Source organism: Gymnodraco acuticeps, unplaced genomic scaffold, assembly GCF_902827175.1.
Source record: "Gymnodraco acuticeps unplaced genomic scaffold, fGymAcu1.1, whole genome shotgun sequence".
Classification (NCBI taxonomy): domain Eukaryota; kingdom Metazoa; phylum Chordata; class Actinopteri; order Perciformes; family Bathydraconidae; genus Gymnodraco; species Gymnodraco acuticeps.
Genome location: NW_022989799.1, coordinates 3667005 through 3692838, shown reverse-complemented (window position 1 = coordinate 3692838; position 25834 = coordinate 3667005). Strand labels below are relative to the sequence as shown.

The 25834-nt window shown below is 40.8% G+C and overlaps 1 protein-coding gene across 1 annotated transcript in view; it reads right to left on the bottom strand.

Moving 5' to 3' along the window:
• Positions 1–582: 582 nt before the first annotated feature.
• Positions 583–25834, bottom strand: part of LOC117550931 (adhesion G protein-coupled receptor A3) — a 422488-nt gene continuing 397236 nt past the window's right edge. Inside the window, 2 exon segments of the mRNA XM_034223540.1 lie at positions 583–5938; positions 7034–7129. Coding sequence (XP_034079431.1) covers positions 4525–5938; positions 7034–7129 — 1510 coding nt within the window. The 3' untranslated portion in view covers positions 583–4524.

The following is a 25834-nucleotide window of genomic DNA, read 5'->3' as shown; positions in this document are numbered from 1 at the left end:
CAAGATCCAGGGCTCGCGATCCAGGACAGAGGAGCGCAGGATCATCCATGACTCCGGATCCCGGCGTATATAGACACCAAAAATAAAGACATTTGAGGAAGCTGGGTTAATCGGAACATGAGAGTACACAGGTATAGACAGAGAGAAGGAAGAAGTAAGATGTCCCCCGACAAACTAAGCCAATATCAGCAAAACTAGGGGCTGAATCTAATCAGCCCTAACTATAAGCTTTCAATTATGAATGAGGCTAACTGTGTTAACAGTGACAGTTGGCTAACTTTTAATCCCCAAACTTTTACGTCAGGCGTTCTACTACCAGCTGTGTGCATCACTTATTGGTCATCACTTATTAGTGATGCAGTGTTTCGATTTTTGCAGCGCTTTTAGTCAAGATGTTTCTTCATTTGCATGTTTTTGGCACATTTGTGTTTTTATATTTGCAACTTTTTTAAGACTGCAGCGCACTTCTCATAATGGAAATGTTTTGGGTCAATGCAGCACATTTGCACCTGACGGTCACCGTACATTTTCTTTCACTCATAATTACATAAATCACACACAAGCCAAAAATGCTCTCATCCATTGCATGGTGAAAAAATACATTTATTGGAATCTGTGTCAATGTAGAAAAAAGTGAAAACTGGCTTTAGGTTGTTTTTTTTGTCACAGTACCACAGGTGAATATTCCAGCAGCCGTCCGGTGAGTCAGCAAGCTTGTTCAGGGCAGTACATCTGCTACTGACGCACAGAGAAGTCGGACACCAAACACATCGTCTTACAGACTGTAAGAAGCTCGGGCTGCTCCTAAAGACACACCACCAGCAAATACACAAGCTCAGCAATGAACCTAGCCTAATGTTCTCTTGTTAAGCAGGTGATTTCAAATATTGTGTTCTGATACTGTTACAAATCCCTTTTTCAGTAACTGCCAGTGTATGGAGGCTCAAAGAAGCCCATATTGTGAGATCAAATATGGTTTTATAACTACTGAGATTCATATTTTTTCCCACAGACCTTGGAAATAAATTGTGGTCCTGTGCAAAGCTATGAGGTTCATGCATCATAATCGATGTTTACTAGGGCCTCCTTTCAATATTCCTGCCATCCAAATAAAGGGAGTATCACATTAATAGTAATTTTGTCACTTTTTTTTGTTCAAATATTTCTGTCTGAACAAACATTTCTATAATAAACACACTGCAAGTGACACATTCTAATCTAGCAGGCCAAATGTTATCATGGGTAGTGCAGTTTTCTATTTCTGATATGACAGGATGAACTCACAACAACATGGCGAGTCTGCATACTTTATGAGATCAACAGAAAAAAATTCATTAGAAAACAAAAAGGACATTTCTAAACTCAGATACTGAGCAGTAACATTGAGAGGTCACTTTTTCCCCCCATACAACTTCTATTACATATAGACTTTTTAATCTTAAATATCTTAAATCTCATATAAAATAATTAATCAGAAACTGATTCAATATACACAGACAAGAGTGCACGAGATGGATGAAGAGATGGTGTGCATGCCAAGTGTTTTTCGCGAGTTTGCTGTGAGATTATATGCGCTGCTTGGATGTCATTTTTTTTATAGATTTCGTTTATAGCTGACAATATGTTTATGTGGGGTTTTGTCTGCAGCATCATACTTAATATCATCATTCAAGACAAGTGCTTTGAATTCAATAAAGAGCCTCTCTTTGAGCGTCAATAGTTCAGAGAGATTGTGACCTTCATGGTACAAAAACAAAAACATTCCATATTCAATTTAGCCTCATTAGCATATGCTTATTCTGGGTTGCACCAACAATGATTACTTTTCAAACCCATTATATAATATTATTTTTAAACAAGTTTACAAAATAATAATTTAGAAAGATTAATTGTAAAGACCTTTTGGGCCACTAATGCCTTTATTCAAGTGACAGTGTTGATAGGGGGAGACAGAGGGGATGACACGCAGCAAATTGTCATGGCACGGGGACTTAGCCTATTCAAACCTAAATGAAATTGAAATCTGTTGCATCAATGTAAATGTGATCTAGTATTAACTTTAATATTGGCAGACAATATTTTATCGCTTTTATGAACTGTCTTCTTTTTGGTGTGTGTGTGTTTGTTTTGTTTTTAATTATTATAGGTTGAATGCCTATGTGAAGCACTTTGAATTGCCTCTGTGTCTTAAAATGTGCTATAGAAATAAACTAACCTTGAACCTTGGAAGGTAACACTTTTTAAATGGCTGTCACATTTTGAGAAATGTTTGGCAAAAGAGTACATTTTCTGGGAAGACTGAACCCAAGTTGAGTTTTATGTTGGAGGAGAAATTAGAACTTCTTTGCGGATCATGAAATCATGAATGAAATTGTAGGCCAAAGCTGCATTCACATGATACACGGTAACGGCTCTGCGCTCACATTGCGCTAACATTGCAGTTCAAACTATTTTAACTTTTACCTCCTTTACCAGTGAACTTTTGACGTGCAACCAATAAGATGTAGCGCAAGCTAGCAGGGCAGGTTACCATTGAAACGAAACCTAACTAACTGTTTTCACTGCAATACTCTGTGCCCAACCTCGTAGTTAGCAAGGATTCAAACAAGGCCTAACTGACTAACCTTTTAGCTAGCTAGCTAGCAAATAGAATAAGGTCTTGTAAATGATTTGTTTTTGTCACAATACCAGCTGTCCGGTGAGTCAGCAAGCTTCTTTGGGCATTACATACACTACTGATGTACAGAGAAGTCAGACAACAAACACAAGTTTAAAGACTAAGAGGGCAGCTCCTAGCCTTGGCGTTGCGCACCACTCCGCATTTTTTGCAGAACGCTTTCGACATGCAACCAATCAGATGACATTTATGCCAGCAAAGGAGGTAACCATACAAACAAATCTTAACTAGCTATCTTTACTGCAAAACTCTGTGTCCAACCTTGGGTTGAGCAAAGAGCCAATCGCATATCATGTGAATGCAGCTTGGCTTACAAAATGTTTAGCTACAGTAGCTAGCTGGCAAACAAAGTAAGGTCCCCCCCAACACACATACCTTTTATAGCCTACTTACTAGGTCCTGACAGCACGTACATTGATGTAATTATTATTTTTTGTGGGTAGGTAGAATTCGATTCAGTAAAAGGAGATTGGTTCTTAATTTAGCAACAAAGCTTTGCCCACTTTAAAATCTGAATGTATACATTTTAAACCAACTACAAGTAATTCGATAACATGTGTTCCTGTTGTTGAAAACCAGCTATATTTTTGTTCAATAGAGATCTCCAGCATGAAAATAATACAGTATTTTTTGGTGACTAGGATTAATCCAATACGTGTCAAAAATAATAATTGGCAAGCTGCAAGGCAAATAATAATTTAATGGATGTGAATTCAAAATCTAAGACTTGGCTCATAAAACAAAGCATGCATGCTTTGTGATTTTTAGGAGACAAATTACGAATAAATAAAATATAAATGGACTGAATTTGCTCTGATTTCTCCATGTGTTATTCTGTGGCTTTCGCTAATAGAGGGTGAGATTGCCGTAAATGTTTCCTTAGTATTTATAATATAATAGACATTGGTCACAGTGGAGTTTCCCAAAGCAGCTTGTTGTTTCTTCTATGATCACATTCACACTGTTTTTTTGAGTAAACAATGAACCATATTTTTATAATGTTAGATTGCATATGAAAGCTGAGCTAAAGAGGATACAAAAACCTGCACACTAGTTTGGCAATGAACTGTCTGTAATGACCTTTCTTTATGGCACAGTGTTAAAAAGATGGCACTGGATCCAATGACACCAACTCTCTATTCACAATGGCCGACGCTGTTCCTTTTGATACTGCCGTTTTTCACTTCTTTCGAGAAAAGATAAATACAACAGTGAAGACGTCATACCGGCTTTAAAAAGGATTCTTAACTTCACTTCTCTTTTTCTGTTGCTTTACAAATTAAACTAGAATCCACACATCTCTTACAAGCAACGGTATCTTTGTATGTTCACAGTAGCTTGACTGGATTTCAAAAATACCCATGAAGTCTAAAATTGCTGGTTTAGTTGTCGTCTAAAACATGGATGTGGAGAGCTCTTTAAAGTACTGGAGGACTGTCATCGTAAAGTATTCGATGGATTGAGATTGGAAGTGTAAAAGAAAATGTTGCAGCGTGTTTCCTTTGAGCACTAACACACATATTCATACATACAACCATTCATTTTCTTGTATATATCTATATATATATATATATTTATAGAGATAGAGAAATCTGTAGTGATACTGAACAACCTTCAATTCAATCTGATGGTGTTATGGAGGAGAATCTGTTCTGTGTATGGAGGCTCTTCAATGAGCATTTACATGATTTCTGTACAGTAAAACAGCACGCATAGAAACATGAGGACATTCAAATTAAAATATCCCACGCTGATTGTGATGTTTAAAATGTTAAATTCCTTTTTTTTTAATTCTAGAAAGGGTTTATTTTTGGCAGGACTGGGCATGGAGTCGCCCATCTCCCACACTACACAGTAGTTTCATTCTTCCAGGGCCCCGTGCGTATATTCCCCGTGCTGTCTGAGCCGTACAGGAGTCCTTCTTGCAGGCCCCCCTTTAGAATCCCATTCTGATTGGGCGGGTTCTGAGGGAACGATTGTCTGCGCGGGGCGTGCATCTCCAGATGGTGATGTGTTGCCATCGGGTCCGGCTCGGCCACTTTGCCGCAGCCACACAGGAAGATGCCCGTGTCGCCCGCCTCTGCCGGGCACAGGGAGGGGAAAAGGTCAGCCTTGGCGCAGCAGATGTGCCTGTGGCAGGGATTATGGCACACCAGGGCCTCGTGCGTGGCGGCGGTGGCAGCGCAGTGGCACGTGTGATGCCCGTCGTGGTGGCCTTCGTGGCCCAGGTGTGGACAGGTGTGGGCGTGGCGCTCATGTGTGCTGTGGGGGCTGTCAGTGTGTGAGCTGTGCATGCTGCCTCCGTCCACGCTGGAGGGGATGTGATAGGCGTACTCCTTTTCGCCCGCTGCCCCGCAAGCACCGGCCCGGCGGCCGAAGTGACGGCTTTTAGTCCTGGTGCTGCTCTTTAGGCAGGGGTGCAGCTGGATCCCCGGCCGGTACCCTTCCGGGTCGGCGTGTAGCAGCACGTGTGTCGCCGCGGGCTCCTCCTCCATCAGCTGCTGGCTGTGCATCGCCGCGCAGCACGGAGCCACCGGCGCCAGGCACGTCACATGGTTCTGCAAGGAGGGGAGGGCGGCGTGTTTACAGTGAGCTAAACCGCCATGACTGCAGGTTATCACTGCTTTACCGTGACACGGAGAGTCATGGTGGCAGTGGCTGTGACCGTGGCCATGCCCAGGGGTGTCTCCGTTCACGTTGACTTTAGGTCGCGCCTGAGGGGCCCCTTGGGCTTCGGCATTTCGTCCGGGACAACACGAACACCAGCAATGCCAAACATCGTCGCGCTTGGCACAGTGATGGATGAGGATGAAGAGGCCGAGGGTGACGGAGAAGGCACCGTAGAGGCAACTGAAGATCATGTCCAGGAAGTGGCCCTGCGACACGGCCAGGGCCCCGAACGTCCAGGTGGCCAGGAACAGGAAGAGGGTAAAGGCCGCCGTTCGTAGCTGAGCCTTGAAGGAGTGCTCATTGGCCAGCAGCGCAGGGTTAATGGGAACCCCCGGACAGCCAGCGGGGCAGTGGCCCCCACCGGACGGGGCCACTAGGGCCCCCGGCTCAGCTCCCTGGTGGCAGTGGGTGGGCACATCGACGGCGGCCAGCCTCTGCTGCTCCTCCGTCAGCTGCTTCAGCTCGTACTTCTTCTCGGGGTGTCGCCGCAGCTGGATGAAGGTGCACAGGAAGTAGATGCATGTCACCAGGATGATGAAGCTCACGGGGCCAAAGAAGGCTCCCAGGCTGGGCTCCCACGCCATCCAGCAGCTGCAACACACAAGAACACCCGTGCATTTTAATACTTTGATTTATGTTCACATTTTTCAAAAGAACTAAGAAACTGAATTATATAAACTCAATAACATAGGTTTACATGTTTTGCTTTGTATAAAGATACTTCTCACAAGCATAATATAGTACATACAACACAATATACCTATATAGTGGTTAATATATAATAGGGTCCTTAAAAGTCCTTACACAATGCTTATTAACATTATAATGTGTTAATAATACTAAATAATAGTATCATAATATGTTTATTGTTGGATTATAAGGTATTTCTAACACTTAATCATTTTTTACATCGCAATAAAACCACATTTATTTAGTTTGACTTACAGACCTATGATGTCATACCTTAACTCTTATCTACTTAGAGTGATACATACTTTATTATGTATTTATAGCTACGTGACTATTCACCTCTTTTTGCAGCTCTGAAGTGAGAGCAATGCCCTACCTTAAGGTTCATGAACCCTTTTGTATTATTACTTATCACTTATTCTATTAGTTAATAAATGCTCATACAAGACCCCAAAATGCAGCGTTACCCACACATTTCAAAAGCATTTATACAACCACATGTACAAGCATGCTTGAAACCTCTTTTAAAAGCACCAACAGACAGAGGTGCATGAAGTTCTTAGACATTTATCTTAGTTTTATACTTTAGTATAAGTTCAGAATGAATTACATTCAAATGTAATTCAAGTATCAAAAGTACTAAATAGGAAGAACGGCTCTTTTCACAGTGTCATATAGTATTAATGTTGTGGTTTGTCAAAGTTAAGCCAATTTCAGATCATTTTTTAAATACTGGGTATTACAATACTGCCTCAAATCATATAAGCCTATTTTGTGTTTTGTACGTACAAAGTGTTAAATAAATGTAATGGAATAAAAAGTGAAATATTTGCCTGGGAGTAGAAGTATATGTAGCATACAAAATAAATACTCAAGTACAAGTATGTCAAAACGGCCCTATAGAATAATACACGAGTGCATGTACTTTGTTTCTCTCACCACTGCCAGCAGAGTGTGTCATTTAACCTTGAGAGCAGAAGCAAATGGAGGACTTACTACGGCGCCTGCTCCCCGCTGCCATAGTTGTCTATATTGACGGCCGCCGTGACCCCGCAGATGATGAGGGGCACTCCACCGCTGACTAAATAAAATCTGTGAGAGGACAGAGAGAATAGAAAATAAAAGAATGTTAGAGTGAATAAGGCAATAGCAAATCCTACGGTCAGCTGAACAATTGTTTTAGACAAACAGAAAAACACAAAACCCCTTTAAACAAAGAAGATTATAGACAACAAACACACTATGACACTGAGCAACAGGCACAGAAACATATTTTCAGGATATCCATTCCCTACACTTTCCTCCAATATGACTTGTCAACATGTTTGTGATCACACTCTCCTGGTGCGATCACACCTACAGTTTGTTTTCTTTGCCACAAACCAAAGTGAGAAATGTACTCTGGAAACAAATCTGTTTCCTGTCGATGTAAACACGATGGACTTGTCAGTACTTATTGCTGCGATTTACAGCATCTGCTGATCATAACAGCTCCTGATACGTGAGGAAAACCTGGGTGGTGAATAGTATTTTCTTTTTACTCAGGAAGGTTCCTTATGGAGGGACATGACCCCAAAGTGGCAGCCATGATAAGAGCTGTTGAAATTATAGGTAGGAAAGGAGCTTCAATACTTCCCTTGTTGTGTCCTTAGGTGTATCCTAACCAAAAGGATACACCATGACCATGTTTTAAGAGAGAAAAGGAGATAATGCTGTGTCACCATTATTTGCAGCCGCAGCATTTAAAGCGATGCACCATTCAGCCATTTTGCGAAACAACCAATCGTAGCCAAACGTGGATCACTTAAATTATGGTAATTCAGCATTTTCCACCTTATGCCATATTTTGTGCTTAGTGCTTATGTACTGTACTGTATATGCATGTGTTTTGAACTTTCGCGAGATGCATAGGACCTATACAGATTACTCAAGGGAACTTTGGGATTTTGGCCTTTGCAGACCATTTACATGCACACAAACCTTTATAAGACACTAAATGAAAGGGAAAACCTCAAAAAGCACAAGAGGTTCCCTTCCAATTAAATATAATATATGAAATAGGGAAAGTAGAGAGAAAGGCATCACATTTAATGGTTGCACAATAACAAGGCTATGAATGAGGATATGAGTGATTGACCAATCACATTGTATGTTTGCTTTGAATAATTACAAAAAAGGTCTTTATTAGTAAATGTGGGAAGAAATAAACCCTTTGGAGTTTTTGTATCACATGGAAACTCACAGCTGCACTGACCGTCAAGCCACCACTGGATCGGAGGACACCTGATTACCGGTTACAACATCTCTTGGAATCAGTGTAAAGTGTTATTTGATCAATTGGAAGCGTCTTTTGTTCTGTAGAGCAAGTGACTCTCCTTTAATGCATTGGTTGTGATTATCTTCAGACAACAGTGCACATCTGCAAGATGCAATTAAACATAAAAAGGAAGGGCAGTGAATCAGAATGTGAAGTAAGGTGAGCAGCAGACTGACAAATGATAAATGAACAATTGCAGAAAGTTTTGATGAAAAATTGCTATTTCTCTGAGATGCTCTCAAAGGGTTGCTGAGGTATTTTTCAAGCTTAGTATTTTTACCTTGTTCTTTGTCAAAGTGACTAATGGGGACACCACTTTAAAAAAATGTGTCCAGTGTTGGGAAAGCGCTGCAGACGGCATCTGCTAAACAGGCTGCATTGTAATTGCTTTGGGCCATTGCGCACCGTCAATGTATATCCAGTGGAAGTGCTTGTTTTTGCCACGGACAGTCTTAGATTCTTATTAAAGGTGTCTGAAGACATCGAAAGCAGCCTACTGAGAAATACAAAAATGTTTCTTTACATTTCTCTTGATCCTGTCAGTTTGTTATTATATCTAACCAAATCTCATGTGCTTCCACTTTGTCTGAACAAGCTATGTTCAACCCTAACATTGAAACTCTATTAGACAAGAAGTATAATCTTCCTTTACGCCAATGCAACAAACTCTGACAAAAGTCATTCACTTTCCGACCTTTACCTTACACCGACAAGTCGCATGAACGGAATAAGCCTAAGGTAGAGTAAAACATGTATTTTATCCTAAGGTTCCTTTCCATAATGTGTTCAGACATTAATGTAAGGGTTCATTTGCAACAAGCTGCAGAGTCTTAGAGACTAAGCATTTTACCATTTAGTCTAGAATGCAATGGTTTTAAAGGTGTTTCTGGTTTGAAGCCTGATATAAGGTCCGTAGTTAACAACCCTACGAGACTTTCCCATTTAGTTATACAACATAAACATTCCGTTGCTCCTTTTACGCTTAGACGCACCAAAGTTCTCTTAGAGCCGTGGCTTAATGACTGTACTAGCGCTCTTAGACGCGCTTGCAGGCGTGCAGAGAGAAAAAGGATAAACTCCATGTCTCCTTAGAAATCCTTCGTGCTTGCCTTTCCGACTACTAGACGGCAGTCAAAGCAGCCAAAACGGAGCCTATTTCTCTGTTAATCTCCAACAATGTTTTCCCCTTAAACTGTGGGTTTTCTCTGGACGTTTTTCCTTGTACGATGTGAGGGTCTAAGGATAGAGGGTGTCGTTTTTCTCATACTGATATTCTGAACAATCTGTGCTGTTGTATTTGCTGTAAAGTGTCTCTACTGTAGGCTATTTTTATTTTATGTACAGCACTTTGGCTCGACCAAAAATCGTTTATAAATGTGCTATATAAATAAAACTTGATTTGATTTGATAAAAAACACAAGTAAATGTAACAATTGGGATTTTAGCCTTTGCCGACCATTTACATGCACAAACACCTACAGAAAACACTATGGGAAAGGGAAAACCCTAAAAAACACAATAGGGCCTCTTTAAGAATGACTCAATAATACAGGGCAGGTATGTACATTTCATGAGCTTTAAGAATTCAGCACAGGAACTAAGATTCTCCCCAGCAGCTCCCTCTCTGTCCTTGTCGTTTTCTTTCCTATACAACACCATGCTATTTCCTCTTCCATCCAGTTCAATCTCAACCCCTGTCACTGCTCCAACCTTTCCATCACTCTATCATCCTCCTCAGTTTCCCTTCTCTCTCCGTCTCTCTCTCCCAATCCGTCCTCGTCACACAGCACCCGTCCCAAAAATTCAATTACAATCAAGATGTTTGTCTGGGCTGGTTTGGCGAGGGGTGTTTGGGTGGATGGAGGTGTGGAGGGGGGGGTTTGGCGAGGCGGCATTACCGGCCTGTCACTGTCTCTGAGTGGAACGGTTCCCCCAGGGGACTCTCCTTCAACAGAAAGCCATTTACACAGCCGTCAGCCAGATAAGCATAAATGAGAAGAACTAGTGGATTTTAAAGCACCCTGCGCTTTATAAGCGTCATTCTCCTTTATCCCCTCTAGGAAAGCCTGCTTGTGTCTCCTGCAGGCCTATGTCCAATACACCACACACACACACACACACACATACAAAGAAAAGAGCATCTGTGATCAAATTACCATCTACATGCTGCTCTTACTTTATGCAACAAACTATTCACATTAAAATGATTGCACTCACTATGTGGGAAAACAAAGTCTAACACAGTTTGTAATTTTTGTTGGACATTCTATTAAAAAAAGTCCTTCAAACTAAATGTCTGTGTATGCAGAGTTTGAGTGAGTTTAGGAACAGAATTATCTGATATAAATAGACCATGAAGTGCCTTTTAGCCAGCAGCTACACAGCGACTCCCCCCCATCCCTGTTCCTCTGCCTCGGCACTGTCCTTTTCTCTTACTCCTGCTCCAGGATATACATAGCACAGATGGTGACAACGGATGATCGTATAGCTCCAGCACAGAGCAGAGGCGTATGGTTAAAGCTGGACTGTATAATAACAGAAAGTCTATAGTGAGTTTGTATCCAAGCAATGGAGAACCGCAGTGACCCGGATGTAAACCCGGATGTAAACTCCTTCCGGTTCCTTCGTCAAAAACGCAATGCAATTTCTCCATAGGATTTTGGAAAATAGCTCGAAATAAGGTCTGTGGTTGACACACATTTAAGAGACGGATCACGTTTTGTTCAGCCGGATAATATCCACATGTCTATCCTACTTTTATAATTTTCTAAGCATAAATCTAGTCGCCAGAAGCAAAATGCTAACATTATGCTATAAAGGAACTGGGTCGCTGCTTCAACGTCACACCAACTTAAGATCCATATTCAAAACTACAGATTGTAAATGGTACAAGTTGAAGTGTTTGTTTGAACAGTTTGCAGGAGGCAGGTACTTGCTTTCAAGCAGAACAGGGCAAACAAATTTAGCAGGAGTGTTTTACGTGTTCGGTGTAATGACGTAAAACGGCCTGGACAACTTCTGTAGTCCTATTCAGCCACTTGGTAACAACCATCGTTTTTCAGACACGTAAACTCTTCAGAAATCACCAGCGGGGTCACTGCTGATGTATTTAATGTCGTAGAACAAAACGTGATCTGTCTCTTCAATTTGTGTCAAACACAGACCTTATTTGGAGCTATTTTCCAAAACCCTATGGAGAAATTGCATTGCTTTTTATCGAAGGAACCGGACGTGGTAAAAATGCTAACTTACTTCCGGGTTTTAGGATGCGTCACTAAGGTTCTCTATGGCGAGACCACTCAACTCAATGAAATTAAAACCATATTTGTAGGGCCTTTAACATGCATTATTTATAATGACCAGCAGGGGGCAACTAAACTCGATGCAAAAGCTATGATTGTATTGAAGTCTATGAGAAAATTATCCCACTTATTCATTCATTACCTAAGCTGCTTTTTGGGGTTTTCCCTTACCCTTTAGTGTGTTATACACTGTAAAAACTGTTGCTGTTAAAAAAATAAAAATAATGTGTCAACAGTTTCCAAGCAATTTTAAGAGTTTAGTCAACTTTTGCATTTTTTGCAAAGAGTTGGTGAAACTTACTTTTTTTGTTTTCCTCTACTCAAGAATGTGTTACTTTGCTAAAACTTAAAAACAATGTGTCAACAGTTTCCAAGCAATTATAGGAGTTGGGTAAACTCACTAATGTGATTATTTCTGCAGGTGAAAAGATGAGTTGAGCCTACAATTAAAAGCCAATATATTAAGTGTAACCAATGCAAATAACAATCTGCTAAGAACCACATGAGACAAGAATAAATAAAGTAAATTATAAAACACAATTGATTTGCCGGAACCTATATACGATAAACTCTTCCTGATTTCAATCCAACCCTTTAAATATTTGATAGCATTGAAACATTGCAGATTAAACAAATAGATTTAAAAAAGGGAACGTTATGGACATGTCAATACATTTTATTATAATGTGATTATTTCAAAACAGTTTTCATAAAACAGTAATACGTTTGTTTAAAAGCACAACACATTAACATACATGGATTCACTGCCTATTGATAATTACTCTTTTACAAAAAACACTACTTTGCTTCCTTGTGAAGATCGAAACCATTGCAGATAGATATGATAAAAGCATTAGCAGCTGGCTAACTTATTTTGGCATAAAAACAATAAGGAAAACTGTTAGCCTGGCTCCATCCAAAGGTAACAGCACTTTACAAATGCACTAATAACACATTATATTTAATTGAATCAAACAAAAACAGGTTAAGATTGTATGGGGAGTTATGCAGCTCACAATCTTTTGGTCTGTTAAATATTGTTTCCCTGACTGAGCAAAGCTAGCTGTTTCCCCTATTTCCAGCTAAGCTAACTGGCTGCTAGCTGTAGCCTTTTATCAGACGGACACATCATCGGCTGTCACTCGTAGTCGAGTATGACTGTCCTCCTTCTTGGTCCTTGTGGGTCTTCAGGTGGGCGTAGAGGCCGATTCTGGACCCGATTATTCTTGTGCAATGTGGACATGGGAATGTAGTGGTGGAGGGTTTGGGTTGGACCTGTTTGGTGGTTGCTCTCTCCTTCCTGAGTCTGCGCTTGTCTTGTGCAGCATGGCAGAGGTCATCATTATATAGTGCCGATTTCGAACCGAAGTCGATTTCAAAAAAGTCTTCCGTCCACGCGGAATCGGCTCAAGAAATGTGTCTGTCCAAACGAAACCACTCGAAACCGCTGGAGACGCATATGCCGGGCCTGTAAGTGGCGCTGTACTTCCGCCACAAAATACACCAAATGCAGCGAATAAGACCCCCCGAGCATGGGCAGAGGTGGGAAGAGGCGGGGCTATGGTGTCATCAATTCAGTAAAAGATCGTATAGGGCGTACACACGGAGCAGCAAGCGTATCGTCTCCAGACGTACCCACTTTGGGAGCTGGTTTCAACGTTTATAGGTTTCGGGCTCCGAAACCGCGGCTCCGTTTCGGTTTCGTGTGGACGAACCGTCTATACGATAAAGAATTTTAGCGGATACAACTGAAATCGCCTCCGTGTGAACGGGGCCTAAGATGCAGAACATTTCTGACACATCTCTAAGCGGTTGACCAATCACAACAGAGCAGACTGGGCTCTGGTTTCAGACAGAGGGTGAAAAGAGGTGCTGCAGCACAGGCAGTATGAGAGTGTTTTGAACATTAAAGAATGTAGAAAGGACTGTATGTCCTCTTCAATATTGAAAGCTGGCAGGAACTGCTGGCATTCAACAGATGTTGGATATTCTATACAAGGAAAGTGTTACTTTAGAAGAATGATCCACACCAATCTCACCAGATGACTGTCAGTTAATAGCCTTAAGAGGTGTTAAAGGTGTTTGGTCCAACACAATGGAGCAGACTTTCTGACAGAGGTCAGTGTGATGGTCTGCTGGATACGCCACTGGTTGCTGTCAGGAGAGGAGGGACAGGCAGAGCGGTGGATGAGGAGGAAGAGGTTGGTTAGTGGGGGGGAATTGATTTCTCCCCAGCTGTTAAGTCTCATTGCATGAGCCTGTCTGACAGGGAGCATTACAGTCAATCACTGTGGATCAACTCGCCTGCCGCGCCACACAGGCTCCCCCCCTGCCCGCACCCAGACAAATTATCTCATTCACAAGCGGTGCATGATGGGAGAGCCTCGAAAATGTTCCATATTAAAAACCACAATCACCAAGGTGTCAATCAAACATACCGGAGTACCAAACATTAGCCCGTACCTGTGCACGTCCCTGCCTGTAAATATAATAAGCCTATGTCTAAAATGGACAACATTGTTAGGAGATTTAAACTATACAGCGATTCTGTACTGCGGTCAACTCAGCTGTCCCTCACGTTTGTTTTTTCAAATCAGCTGCTTTCCATATTTATTCCTGCTATATTTGATGAGTGATACAAATATGTTTTACCACAAGTTCTAATAAAACTGATACTGTTGGACTCTGTACTTACGGAGCCCGTAAAGAAGTGTATATTGTACTTTTAGGATCTATGTCCAGTGGATGTGTAGGATCTATAGTTTGATAGATATTACGAAGATTATTTGAGGTCTCGCCAGGAGAACGTGGGTGTTTCTCAATGTCGAGGACGCTTCCTTGGTAGCACATGTCTTCCGAGTCACTTGCTTCAGAAGCGAGGCAAGAATCCTTCCTAGCCTCGGAAAACGAAGAATTGTGGAACAGGCTAACAGGTGTGAGTCATATGCAAGGCCCTTAAATAGAGCGCGATTTCCGCCAAAGATTTGGAAATTGGTCCGTGCGCAAAGCATTGTGGGGATTTTAAGACCGCGGAGTCTACACATGTGCAGCCTCGAAATTTCTCGCTACGAAGTACGCCGGCCTCGGTAGAATTCCAAGTATGCTGGACATTGGAACACTTGATGACGTAGTATGCTTGAAATAGTGGCTCTGGAGCAGCCTTCTTCGACATTGAGAAACACCCCTTGTATACTACGTCTTTCCGCAGCGTCCATGTAAAGTTGGCGTCAACCCTCACGGGGTGAAAACAATATTTCCGGTCTTGAAGTTTTCATAATAAAACCGGAAGTATTCCCCTCACTGTCAAATGATTACACAGTGATATCTGCATTACTCATCCACTAAAAAAAACATCAGTTTATCCTTGTTAATTAGACAATAATGATTGGTTTAAATTGTGTACAATGCTTTTGTGTTTTTAACATTCGATTCGGAGAAACAAATAGTTTCTTCGGAGTTAAGACACTACAGAGTTTCTGAAGACACTACACTACCCAGAATCCTCAGCTATCGTTTGGGACTACAACATCTGCTTTGCTTTACAAACCCTGTGATTAGTCCTCAAGCTCTGTGATTGGATGTTGGAGTGGCAGTGCGACAAGGTTACGCTGAGCGTCAAACATCTATTTGAAATGGAATGGAACCACGGCAGACTTTCCATAAAACTGGACTCGAACGGGTCCCCCAAAGTGTTTTTCTTATTCAAAAGAAGACCTTAATTTAAAGTATTCTTTAATGTTTAAATAAAGCCTTATTAATTTGTCTGTTTTGCACATCCTCCTATTAATATCTTTGGACGTCCTGCACTAAACTGTTTTATTGTAGAGATCACTACAGTATCTTCTTGATATTTTCTATTCTATATTCCTATCATTGACCTTCTACTTTCCCCCTATTTTTTAATGTAGGCTACTCTTAATATTTAAATGTTTTCATCAAATATAACATATTCAACAACAAAATTCAATAACGTGCTTTAACCACTAGGCGGTGCGGGTTAAAAAACCAGTGGTCTAGTTCAGTGGTTCCCAAACTGTTTGTGCCCAAGGCACACCAAAGGACAACTAAAAATCTCAAGGCACACTTATTGTGCAAAATAGCCCTTATAACACGTGTTATCACTCATATCATGTAAAATATCTGTAAATGTGCATAATTATTTACTAATGCCAAATAAAATGTGACAAAGACAACTATATTACGAAATATATATTAACGAAATATTTCAGAAATTAATTTGAAACTTTATCAAAGTAGGCTTCATCAAAGCAGCAACACACTCATTTAAACCAGACAGGTCACAAAATAAAAAATGAGGCAAAGGAAACTCAGCAGAAATTCAGCACAGAGAACTGTCAATGCAAGGAAGCTGCATTGTCCATGGTCCTGAACTACAAATTATAAATGTAACATTTCAGCAATCAGCATTGAAACATGTGCTATTGTAAATATGTTGCCGACTTACAAACTCGTTACTTTACTCGCCGAGCACGTACGAACTGCGCATGTGTGAGTGGCAATAACTTTCCTTACTAGCAGGCGGTGGTAGTGTGTATTTGTCATTCAAGACAGGTAACAACCGGAAGACAGAGAAGAAGAACAGAATACGTGATATAAACAAAAAAGCATGTGTTCTTTGCAGGTGTTTGTTGAGGTTTGACGTGGTGTTTACAGCAGTGGATAACAGCTTCTGGCCTGGACACAGTTTGCACCTCACCGTCACATTCCTGTCTATTCTTCGGACGAACTCAAAATAATGGGCATACCTCCACTAGGGCTGTGCATCTTCACTGGTCTCACGATTCGATTCGATTACGATTATCCTGTCAACGATTCGATTCAATTCGATATCCCGATGTATCCTGATGCATCACGATTCATACCAATGCGTTGCATCCTCAATTTTCTATATTACTGCACATGGCTTATTTTTCATCAATGCATACATGCAGTAAATACATATGAACTCTCTTTTTATTATTTAGAAAGTGCTTCAGAAATCAATAACATAAATGTCTTGACATTCATTTATAAACCAAAATAAATGAATTGTATAGGTCTAGCCTCCCTATATCTGTGTGTGAAGTTGTTCCATCCTCAAAAACAAAAAAATAATGCTTCTGCAGTCTAGCTGCAGCTTCTAGCAACGGCCTTCTGTTAAAGAAAGGACACTGAATGTCCTGAATGTGGCATCACACACAGGACTTGAGTCTGAACACAGCAGACAACAGGAGTATTTACAACAGCATATATAAACAAAAATAGTGCATGTGGGTGCACACTTACATTCTCTGTCTTACTGTTACATAAATCCCATGAATGTATGAGATTAAATTAGCTTCATCATATCTCAGTGATTAAGTGAATAATAAAGTTTCTATCGGGTCACTATCAGCCTGTCACTCATTATTTTCAGGGAGTGGGCGGGGTTTGGAGGAACGGACAGGAGACGGTGATCGCGGAAGCTTTTTTCCTCCTGCCTTCACAAACTTTACACACGTATATATCGTCTGAAAATTGCTAGAGGACATTCATACTCTGCAATCCAAGACTTAATTAAATCCACCAAAAACCTGACATGATTGTAACGCGATTATTTTTGAAAAACATAAATCCCTGTGCCGCAGCGACACGGAGTGATTCAGAGCGGGTCCTTCTGCTGTTGGTTCTGGACTGGTGTTCTTGTGTTGGTGGATAAAGCAGACTGCTCCGTGTTTGGTGTTGCTGTGCCGCTGTCATGTCTGTTCCCTGATCTCTGCGTCACCGACCGATTTGATATTAAAGTGACAGAAAAAAAAAACGTTATAGTAAAGCCGCGGCCGGAAAATCAGGAAGCAACGTTACTACGCTATAACCGATTCTCTTCCGTCACTGCATCGAGACCGAATCGTCCACGTCCGCATCGCAATGCATCGTATAAACGATTATTTTCAACACCCCAACCTCCACCCCTCGAAAGTTATCGCTGACTCAGCCATGTTTATGCAGCACTGCACGTGGAGATGTGGACGCGCAAGTCGCACAGATTACGTACATATAAACCTACAAAGTACTGATATAGTAAATTAAAAAAATATTATTTTTGTGTAGTTGTATATTGCAATAATAATGTATGGTTGTCACAAAATCCCACGGCACACCCGGACTTGCCTCACGGCACACCAGTGTGCCGCGGCACACCGTTTGGGAACCACTGGTCTAGTTAATAAAACATAATAATATCAAACATAATATTACAATTCACTTTATTGTGAAATTAAAACGGAACGGTAAAGAAAAATACAGTTTCAGTCTCTCGATTTGAAGCTTATGCATTGTACCATGAACCTGTATAGACCTGTAACAGTCAACTGCATGAGGAGTTGGAAAGGTAGTTTCTGAAGATGTTACAAATAACACACAGCATACAATGCCATAATAACTTTGTATTATTAGTGTAGGACACTTATGTATGTATAACATCTGAAGATGTGTAGTTTTATTCATGTTTTCACATAATTGTACAGGATATTGCTATTATATTTCACATATTGTAGTTCTATAGAACTAACATATGCAAAATATTATAGCTGATAATGTATATATCATATATATTATATATGATATATATAATGTAATATATTAGATATAAATGATTATACACATTAATATCTGATTTGTCCTTTTTTACCCCAAAAGTTGTAAATGAAACAAGTGAAGTACATGTAATAAAGCCGTGGAGGGCGGGAGTTTATAAACCAAAGAGTAACCGCCCTTACAGGACGCTCTAATAAGTAAAGCGAACGCACCCGCAAGGACACCTGGCCTCCTATTGGTTGAGGGATTTTGACAGGGTTGTTGCACAAAAAATCTAAGCGTGCAGAGCAGAAACCTGAGAGCAGACATTTGACCAGCGCACAGAAATAGCCTGAGTGCGAGGAGAAGGTTTTAAGCTGGAACCAGGGGTGGTTCTAGGGGGGGGGGGCAGTGCTCCCCTAACACTGACTTTGGACCCCCATGTGGCCCCCCTGAAAATTTAAAAAAAGTTTATGATTTAACGATTTCTTGGCTGACGGAATAGGCAGACCTAACGATATTTGTAACCCATTCGGACCCATTAGAGAGAGCACACCTATTTCATATAGTTGTACAAAATAAAGTAAGAAATCATTCCAATGTGTACTATAGGACAGTAAAAAACTGTTTAAAAGGGGAGTGATTAGTAAAATATGCATAAATAAAAAACAAGAATACTAAATATAGCTAACATAAGCTAAGAATAAACAAGTTTAAATGATTTGTTATTGGTTGTGATCATATTCTAAAGATGTTTGGATTATTGTAAAGTATACAGCTCCCTTTCATGAGTGTTGAGAGCTGTATCCATAAATTCATTTTCTGCTCAAAGTGCACCAGATTGATGCTTTTAACTTCAACATTTAAAAAAAAATCTTATTAAGGATGTGAGGTCCAACCCCAAAAAAAGCAGGTTCAAATAATTAAATAGCATACATTTTATTTTAGTAAACACTGAGAACGGGTCCTGCAGACCCAAACAGCACACACAGGTTACAGGTAAGCATATAATAATGTTAAAATGTGCTAAATATATACAATGCAAAAAAAACAAAAAAAGAGGAGTAAAAGCAGCTCACGACTTCTTTTATTTTTTTAAAGTAGCTCTCATCCTAAAAAAAGTTGGAGACTCCTGCATTAGAGCATACAAACTGTAACTATAAGTATCTGAAATAAATATGTGTACTGAAACAAATACCAATAACTGTATTGCATTGTTTTCTTATGCGCAATTACTTCATACTGTCTTTGTCTTTTTCGTCCTGCATTTATTGGGCCCCCCTCAGAAAATAACTGGCCCCAGTCTGGCCCCCCCAGTCAAATTGGTCTAGAACCGCCACTGGCTGGAACACAGGAAATCTGTGCAAGCAGCAATTTATCTGAGTGTAAGCGTATAGTTTGAGCAGAAGCAGAGCAAATCTAAGTGCAAGTAGGCACTATTTGAGTGCGAGGACAGGATTTGAGGGAAATAAATACATCATCTGAATGTGAAATCAATAAATTATGCTCTCAAATGTAAAGACCACGCTCTTGAATAAAGATAGGGAATAACCCCCATACCAGTGGCGGCTGGTGGAAAATATTTTTGGTGGGGCTATGGAAATGGTGACCAAACCATACTAGGGGGGTCCGGGGGGAAGCTCCCCCGAAACAACATTTTGAGAAATTACCCCTTAAATTATGACTTCTGGTGATGTTAGAGGGGACACACACACACACACACACACACACACACACACACACACACACAAATTGAGGCTTAAAAATATGAGATAATCCATAATCTTCAGTGTGGTTAGCTATGAATCTTCCAAACCTTCCAAATACCTTGTCCTGGACATAGTTTATACAGTATAAACTGTGCAACTGTACAGTAGGCCCACACAAACTGCAGAACACTGGTGCTTTGGGAACACTCAAATGATTTAATACCCATTTAAAATAAGGAGACTGAATACGAACATTATGTGTGTGTGTGTGTGTGTGTGTGTGTGTGTGTGTGTGTGTGTGTGTGTGTGTGTGTGTGTGTGTGTGTGTGTGTGTGTGTGTCATACTTGCCAACCCTCCAGATGTTCGCGGGAGACTCCCGATTTCATTGCCCTCTCCCGGTTTCCTCCCGGGGTCATATTTCTCCCGCATTTCTCCCAATTTCTGACAAATACAGATTTACTCACGACTGTTTCCACTCTGACTTTAATACAGCTACACCATTATTTGGCTTCCATGGTAGCGCGTCTCTTTAGCAGCGTGCGCAACTCAAAGTCTGAGAGGGTGAGGAGTCACAGAAAACTGAACAAGGATCGACAACTCGACCCTCTGCTCACTCCTTTCCTGTAAAATACAGGTCCAGCCCACACATATGCTCCATGGTGCTACAGGCATTGCCCTTACAACTACAATAAGCATGTAAATGTTAATCTACAGCTCCGGCGATCCACTAGCACCCGGAGTCTCCACCTGCAGACGCAGCCATCCTCATCAACTACTGACTGTAGCGTCACCTTGGATACGATTCCAAACAACTCACAGACTGCATCGGGCGCTGAAATTGCCGCCCTGTGACCATCAGATCTGACGACGCTGATTGGCTGAAATTATGTTTCGGCGGCATAGTTTACAGATAGCAACAGTCAGCAATGTGTTGGCTGCTGCTGCTCTGGCTGAGGGCTCCTTTCTTAGCGCCCAGACGAGAGAGGGTAATGATACACGCTGCGGCCAGGCAGGAAACATGTGACTTATCAGTAACTTTAGACATCGTAAAACAATTTCAAACGAGATTTATTGTAGATTATACATTTTACTGATATCAACTATATAATATTTACCTTATATTTTTTAATTTATTTTTAATTTTGAATGACAATCAAACATGTGGGAAGAGGGGGGACAGCGCCCCTAGCGCCACTATGGGCCGGCCGCTACTGCCCCATACCTAACTAATATTCAATGGAATAAGGGTAAAAGGAAGCAAACCTTAAAGCAATTATTCCATGGGGTTCATATGCAGTGTAACTCCACATGTTTACATCGTTTTCTTATGTTGGTTCATTCGCTGTATCAGCTTCAAAATATTTCGTAATATTCAAGAAAAAAGAATCAAGCAACCTAACGGGCACAGGGAACTTCCAATAGCTTTGAGGAAATTACATTTCAAAACCAAATAAAAGGTTTAAAATGACAAACTGACATTTGCTACACCACACCCTCAGTTTGGCTGTCGAACGGTCCCTTAAAAGGATTTGTGCTCGGAGCTTCTGGAGTTCAGCTCTGCAGCAGCGGCAGTGAGAAGAGCTCACACAGCACCTTTCACCGCAGAGGAAGAGCACCGTGTGGGTCCAACAGCTGATCCTCTTAAACATGCCAAAGGTCGTGACGGTGCAGAAAAGGAATAGGGTGGAGAATGAGTTGGAAATTACTCAAATTCAATCTGATGTGTGTCTGAGCGAATAGGAAATAAAACTGGTCAAAAGGCTAAATGCATTTAGATTTGTGATTGCTCCTGGCTCTGCAGCCTCCTGGGTGATTGGGGTAATTAGTTATAGCATGGGGGTGATGCTATGGTAACGGGTTGTTTAAAGTCAGTCACCTCTTCGTCCTTCTTCCTCCTCCACCTCATCCTGAGATTCATCTGCCCTTCACTCTCTTTGCTGTATATGTTTTTTGTTTGTATTCACTTGTCCTTTATTGTGAGCCTCTATAATGCACGTTTCTAAATTATTTTATGACATTTTTATTTTTATAATTTTAAAATGTGTTTTTGAGTGACTTTGCAACATCTGTCCAGCGACTACAGATAGAAAAAGCTCTGGCGCCACAGTAATGTTAACTAATGTGCACTGTCCCTGTTACATTTTTTAAATTAAAATAATGAGTGAATTAATTAATAAAACAATAACAAAAATGCGTGTAAAAATGTGTATCATTACTAATGGGAATGGTTTAAATATGTTTTAAAAAATATATATATATATAATTGTCATCCATAAAATCTTCCTTTTATCACACTGTACAGTATTTCATTTTATATGTTTGGCTTATCTTATTTTATTTTCCATCTACATAGTTGACTTGTTACTTCCTTCCTTTCACTTATATATTGGCACTGTTTTGTACTTATTTATTTTATATTTTAACTATCTTGTGTGTTGCACTGTTAGAGGAGCCTGACAACTACCTTGTAGCTATTATGCTGGCACTTAAGCCTTCATTTGCATATTTGCCAAGAACATGGGAAAATGTAAAATAAAAACAATAAATTAAATGAAAAACGGTATAACAACCACATCATCCAACATGCACTTAAAATGATCGGACACATACAGTGGGGCAAACAAGTATTTAGTCAGCCACCAATTGTGCAAGTTCTCCCACTTAAAAAGATGAGAGAGGCATGTCATTTTCATCCTAGGTATACCTCAACTATGAGAGACAAAATGAGGGGAAAAAAAAAAAAAAAATCCAGAAAATCACATTGTCTGATTTTTAAAGAATTTATTTGCAAATTATGGTGGAAAATAAGTATTTGATCAATAACAAAAGTTCATCTCAATACTTTGTTATATACCCTTTGTTGGCAATGACAGAGGTCAAACGTTTTCTGTAAGTCTTCACAAGGTTTGCACACACAGTTGCTGGTATTTTGGGCCCATTCCTCCATGCAGATCTCCTCTAGAGCAGTGATGTTTTGGGGCTGTCGCTGGGCAACACAGACTTTCAACTCCCTCCAAAGATTTTCTATTGGGTTGAGATCTGGAGAATGGCTAGGCCACTCCAGGACCTTGAAATGCTTCTTACGAAGCCACTCCTTCGTTGCCCGGGTGGTGTGTTTGGGATCATTGTCATGCTGAAAGACCCAGCCACGTTTCATCTTCAATGCCCTTGCTGATGGAAGGAGGTTGTCACTCAAAATCTCACAATACATGGCCCCATTCATTATTTCCTTTACACGGATCAGTCGTCCTGGTCCCTTTGCAGAAAAACAGCCCCAAAGCATGATGTTTCCACCCCCATGTTTCACAGTAGGTATGGTGTTCTTTGGATGCAACTCAGCATTCTTTCTCCTCCAAAACACGTCTAGTTGAGTTTTTACCAAAAAGTTCTATTTTGGTTTCATCTGACCATATGACATTCTCCCAATCCTCTTCTGGATCATCTAAATGCTCTCTAGCAAACTTCAGACGAGCCTGGACATGTACTGGCTTAAGCAGGGGGACACGTCTGGCACTGCAGGATTTGAGTCCCTGGCGGCGTAGTGTGTTACTGATGGTAGCCTTTGTTACTTTGGTCCCAGCTCTCTGCAGGTCATTGACTAGGTCCCCCCGTGTGGTTCTGGGATTTTTGCTCACCGTTCTTGTGATCATTTTGACCCCACGGGGTGAGATCTTAGCCCCAGATCGAGGGAGATTATCAGTGGTCTTGTATGTCTTCCATTTTCTAATAATTGCTCCCACAGTTGATTTCTTCACACCAAGCTGCTTACCTATTGCAGATTCAGTCTTCCCAGCCTAGTGCAGGTCTACAATTTTGTTTCTGGTGTCCTTTGACAGCTCTTTGGTCTTGGCCATAGTGGAGTTTGGAGTGTGACTGTTTGAGGTTGTGGACAGGTGTCTTTTATACTGATAACGAGTTCAAAGAGGTGCCATTAATACAGTTAACAAGTGGAGGACAGAGGAGGCTCTTAAAGAAGAAGTTACAGGTCTGTGAGAGCCAGAAATCTTGTTTGTTTGTAGGTGACCAAATACTTATTTTACAGAGGAATTTACCAATTAATTCATTAAAAATCCTACAATGTGATTTCCTGGATTCTTTCCCCCCATTCTGTCTCTCATAGTTGAAGTGTACCTAGGATGAAAATTACAGGCCTCTCTCTCATCTTTTCAAGTGGGAGAACTTGCACAATTGGTGGCTGACTAAATACTTTTTTGCCCCACTTTATCTGTCTATTTTTTTATTACCACCTGTAATTATTTCAATTTCCCCCCCCAAAAGGGGTATCTATTAATCCTGTACAGCGCACCCAGTTTAATCCTCAGCTTCTTTGTGAACAGCAGTGATCTAAACCAAAGCTTTTTAACTAGACAAATGCCCAGGTTTTTCTTATCTGTAAACTATACGAGTAGAAACACAAAGAATAAGCAAGGTTTATGTTACATGGGACAAAATTCCCATTTTTTTTTTTATATCATAGCTTGATTGTCATTTTCTTACTTACACCTCCAAGTTCAAGCACAGCTGTTTAGGACTGGAAAGGAGCAAAAAAAACGATATTTAAAGGGGACCTATCATGCAAAATGCACTTTGTACATCTTTTATACATGAATATGTGTCCCCGGTGTGTCAGGGAACTCACCAAGTGTCAGAAAACACAACCCTCTCTCTTTTCCTCCATACCCAAATCTCTAAAAATGGGGCTGCAACGGAGCTGATTATTATTTGAATTTTTCTGACGTCAGAAAAGGGGTGCTCCGCCTATCAAGGGAATGAGAGACCGCTCGAAAACACTGGAGACGCTGTAGCACATAAACCAGGCCTGTAAGTGGCGCTGTAGTCTGCCACAAAACCATATAGGTATAGAGTGGCGAAGTCACGCCCATCTACTTCCGTTCCATGGGACCTTATTTCGGAAAAATTATGTAAATGTTACGGTGTGCAGGAAGCAGGACCCAAATGCAGATTTAAGTGACAAAATAATTCCTTTATTTCAAGGCTACAATATTCAGAGACAGAACAGAACACTCACCGCAGTTTACTCACAACACAAGACGAACCGACACTGAACACAGGAAGAGACTAAATACAGGAAGGGGTAATCACAAGACGAGACACAGCCGGGCAGGGGAGGAGAAACACAAGGGCCACAGGTGAAAACAATCAGACAACTAGACACACCAGGGAAACTAACGACGGGAGGAAAAACCCAGGAAGAAGGACCAGACAATATACAAGGATGAAAATACCCATAACCAGACATACAAAACTACAACACAGACATATCCTAACAGTAATGTTACGGTGTGCAGGAAGCAGGACCCAAATGCAGATTTAAGTGAGAAAATAATTCCTTTATTTTAAGGCTACAATATTCAGAGACAGAACAGAACACTCACCGCAGTTTACTCACAACACAAGACGAACTGACACTGAACACAGGAAGAGACAAGACTAAATACAGGAAGGGGTAATCACAAGACGAGACACAGCCGGGCAGGGGAGGAGAAACACAAGGGCCACAGGTGAAAACAATCAGACAACTAGACACACCAGGGAAACTAACGACGGGAGGAAAAACACAGGAAGAAGGACCAGACAATATACAAGGATGAAAATACCCATAACCAGACATACAAAACTACAACACAGACAGATCCTAACAGTATTGAAGTCAATGGAGAGAGAAAACATATCTTTCGATCCCGTTTAAATTGTGCCAAATAAAAAAATAATTTCCATGTCAAAAAAGTCACAGTTTGTCGTAAAACTGTTGAAATATAATTTTATTTAAAACGCAACTAGAAAGACTACAAATCCCAGAGTTGCGTAAGTGATGTCATAACTGATGTCACAATTGTTTTCCTCCGCTAAATATAAGAGATAGCTAAGATAAGATAACTTTAACAAGATGCC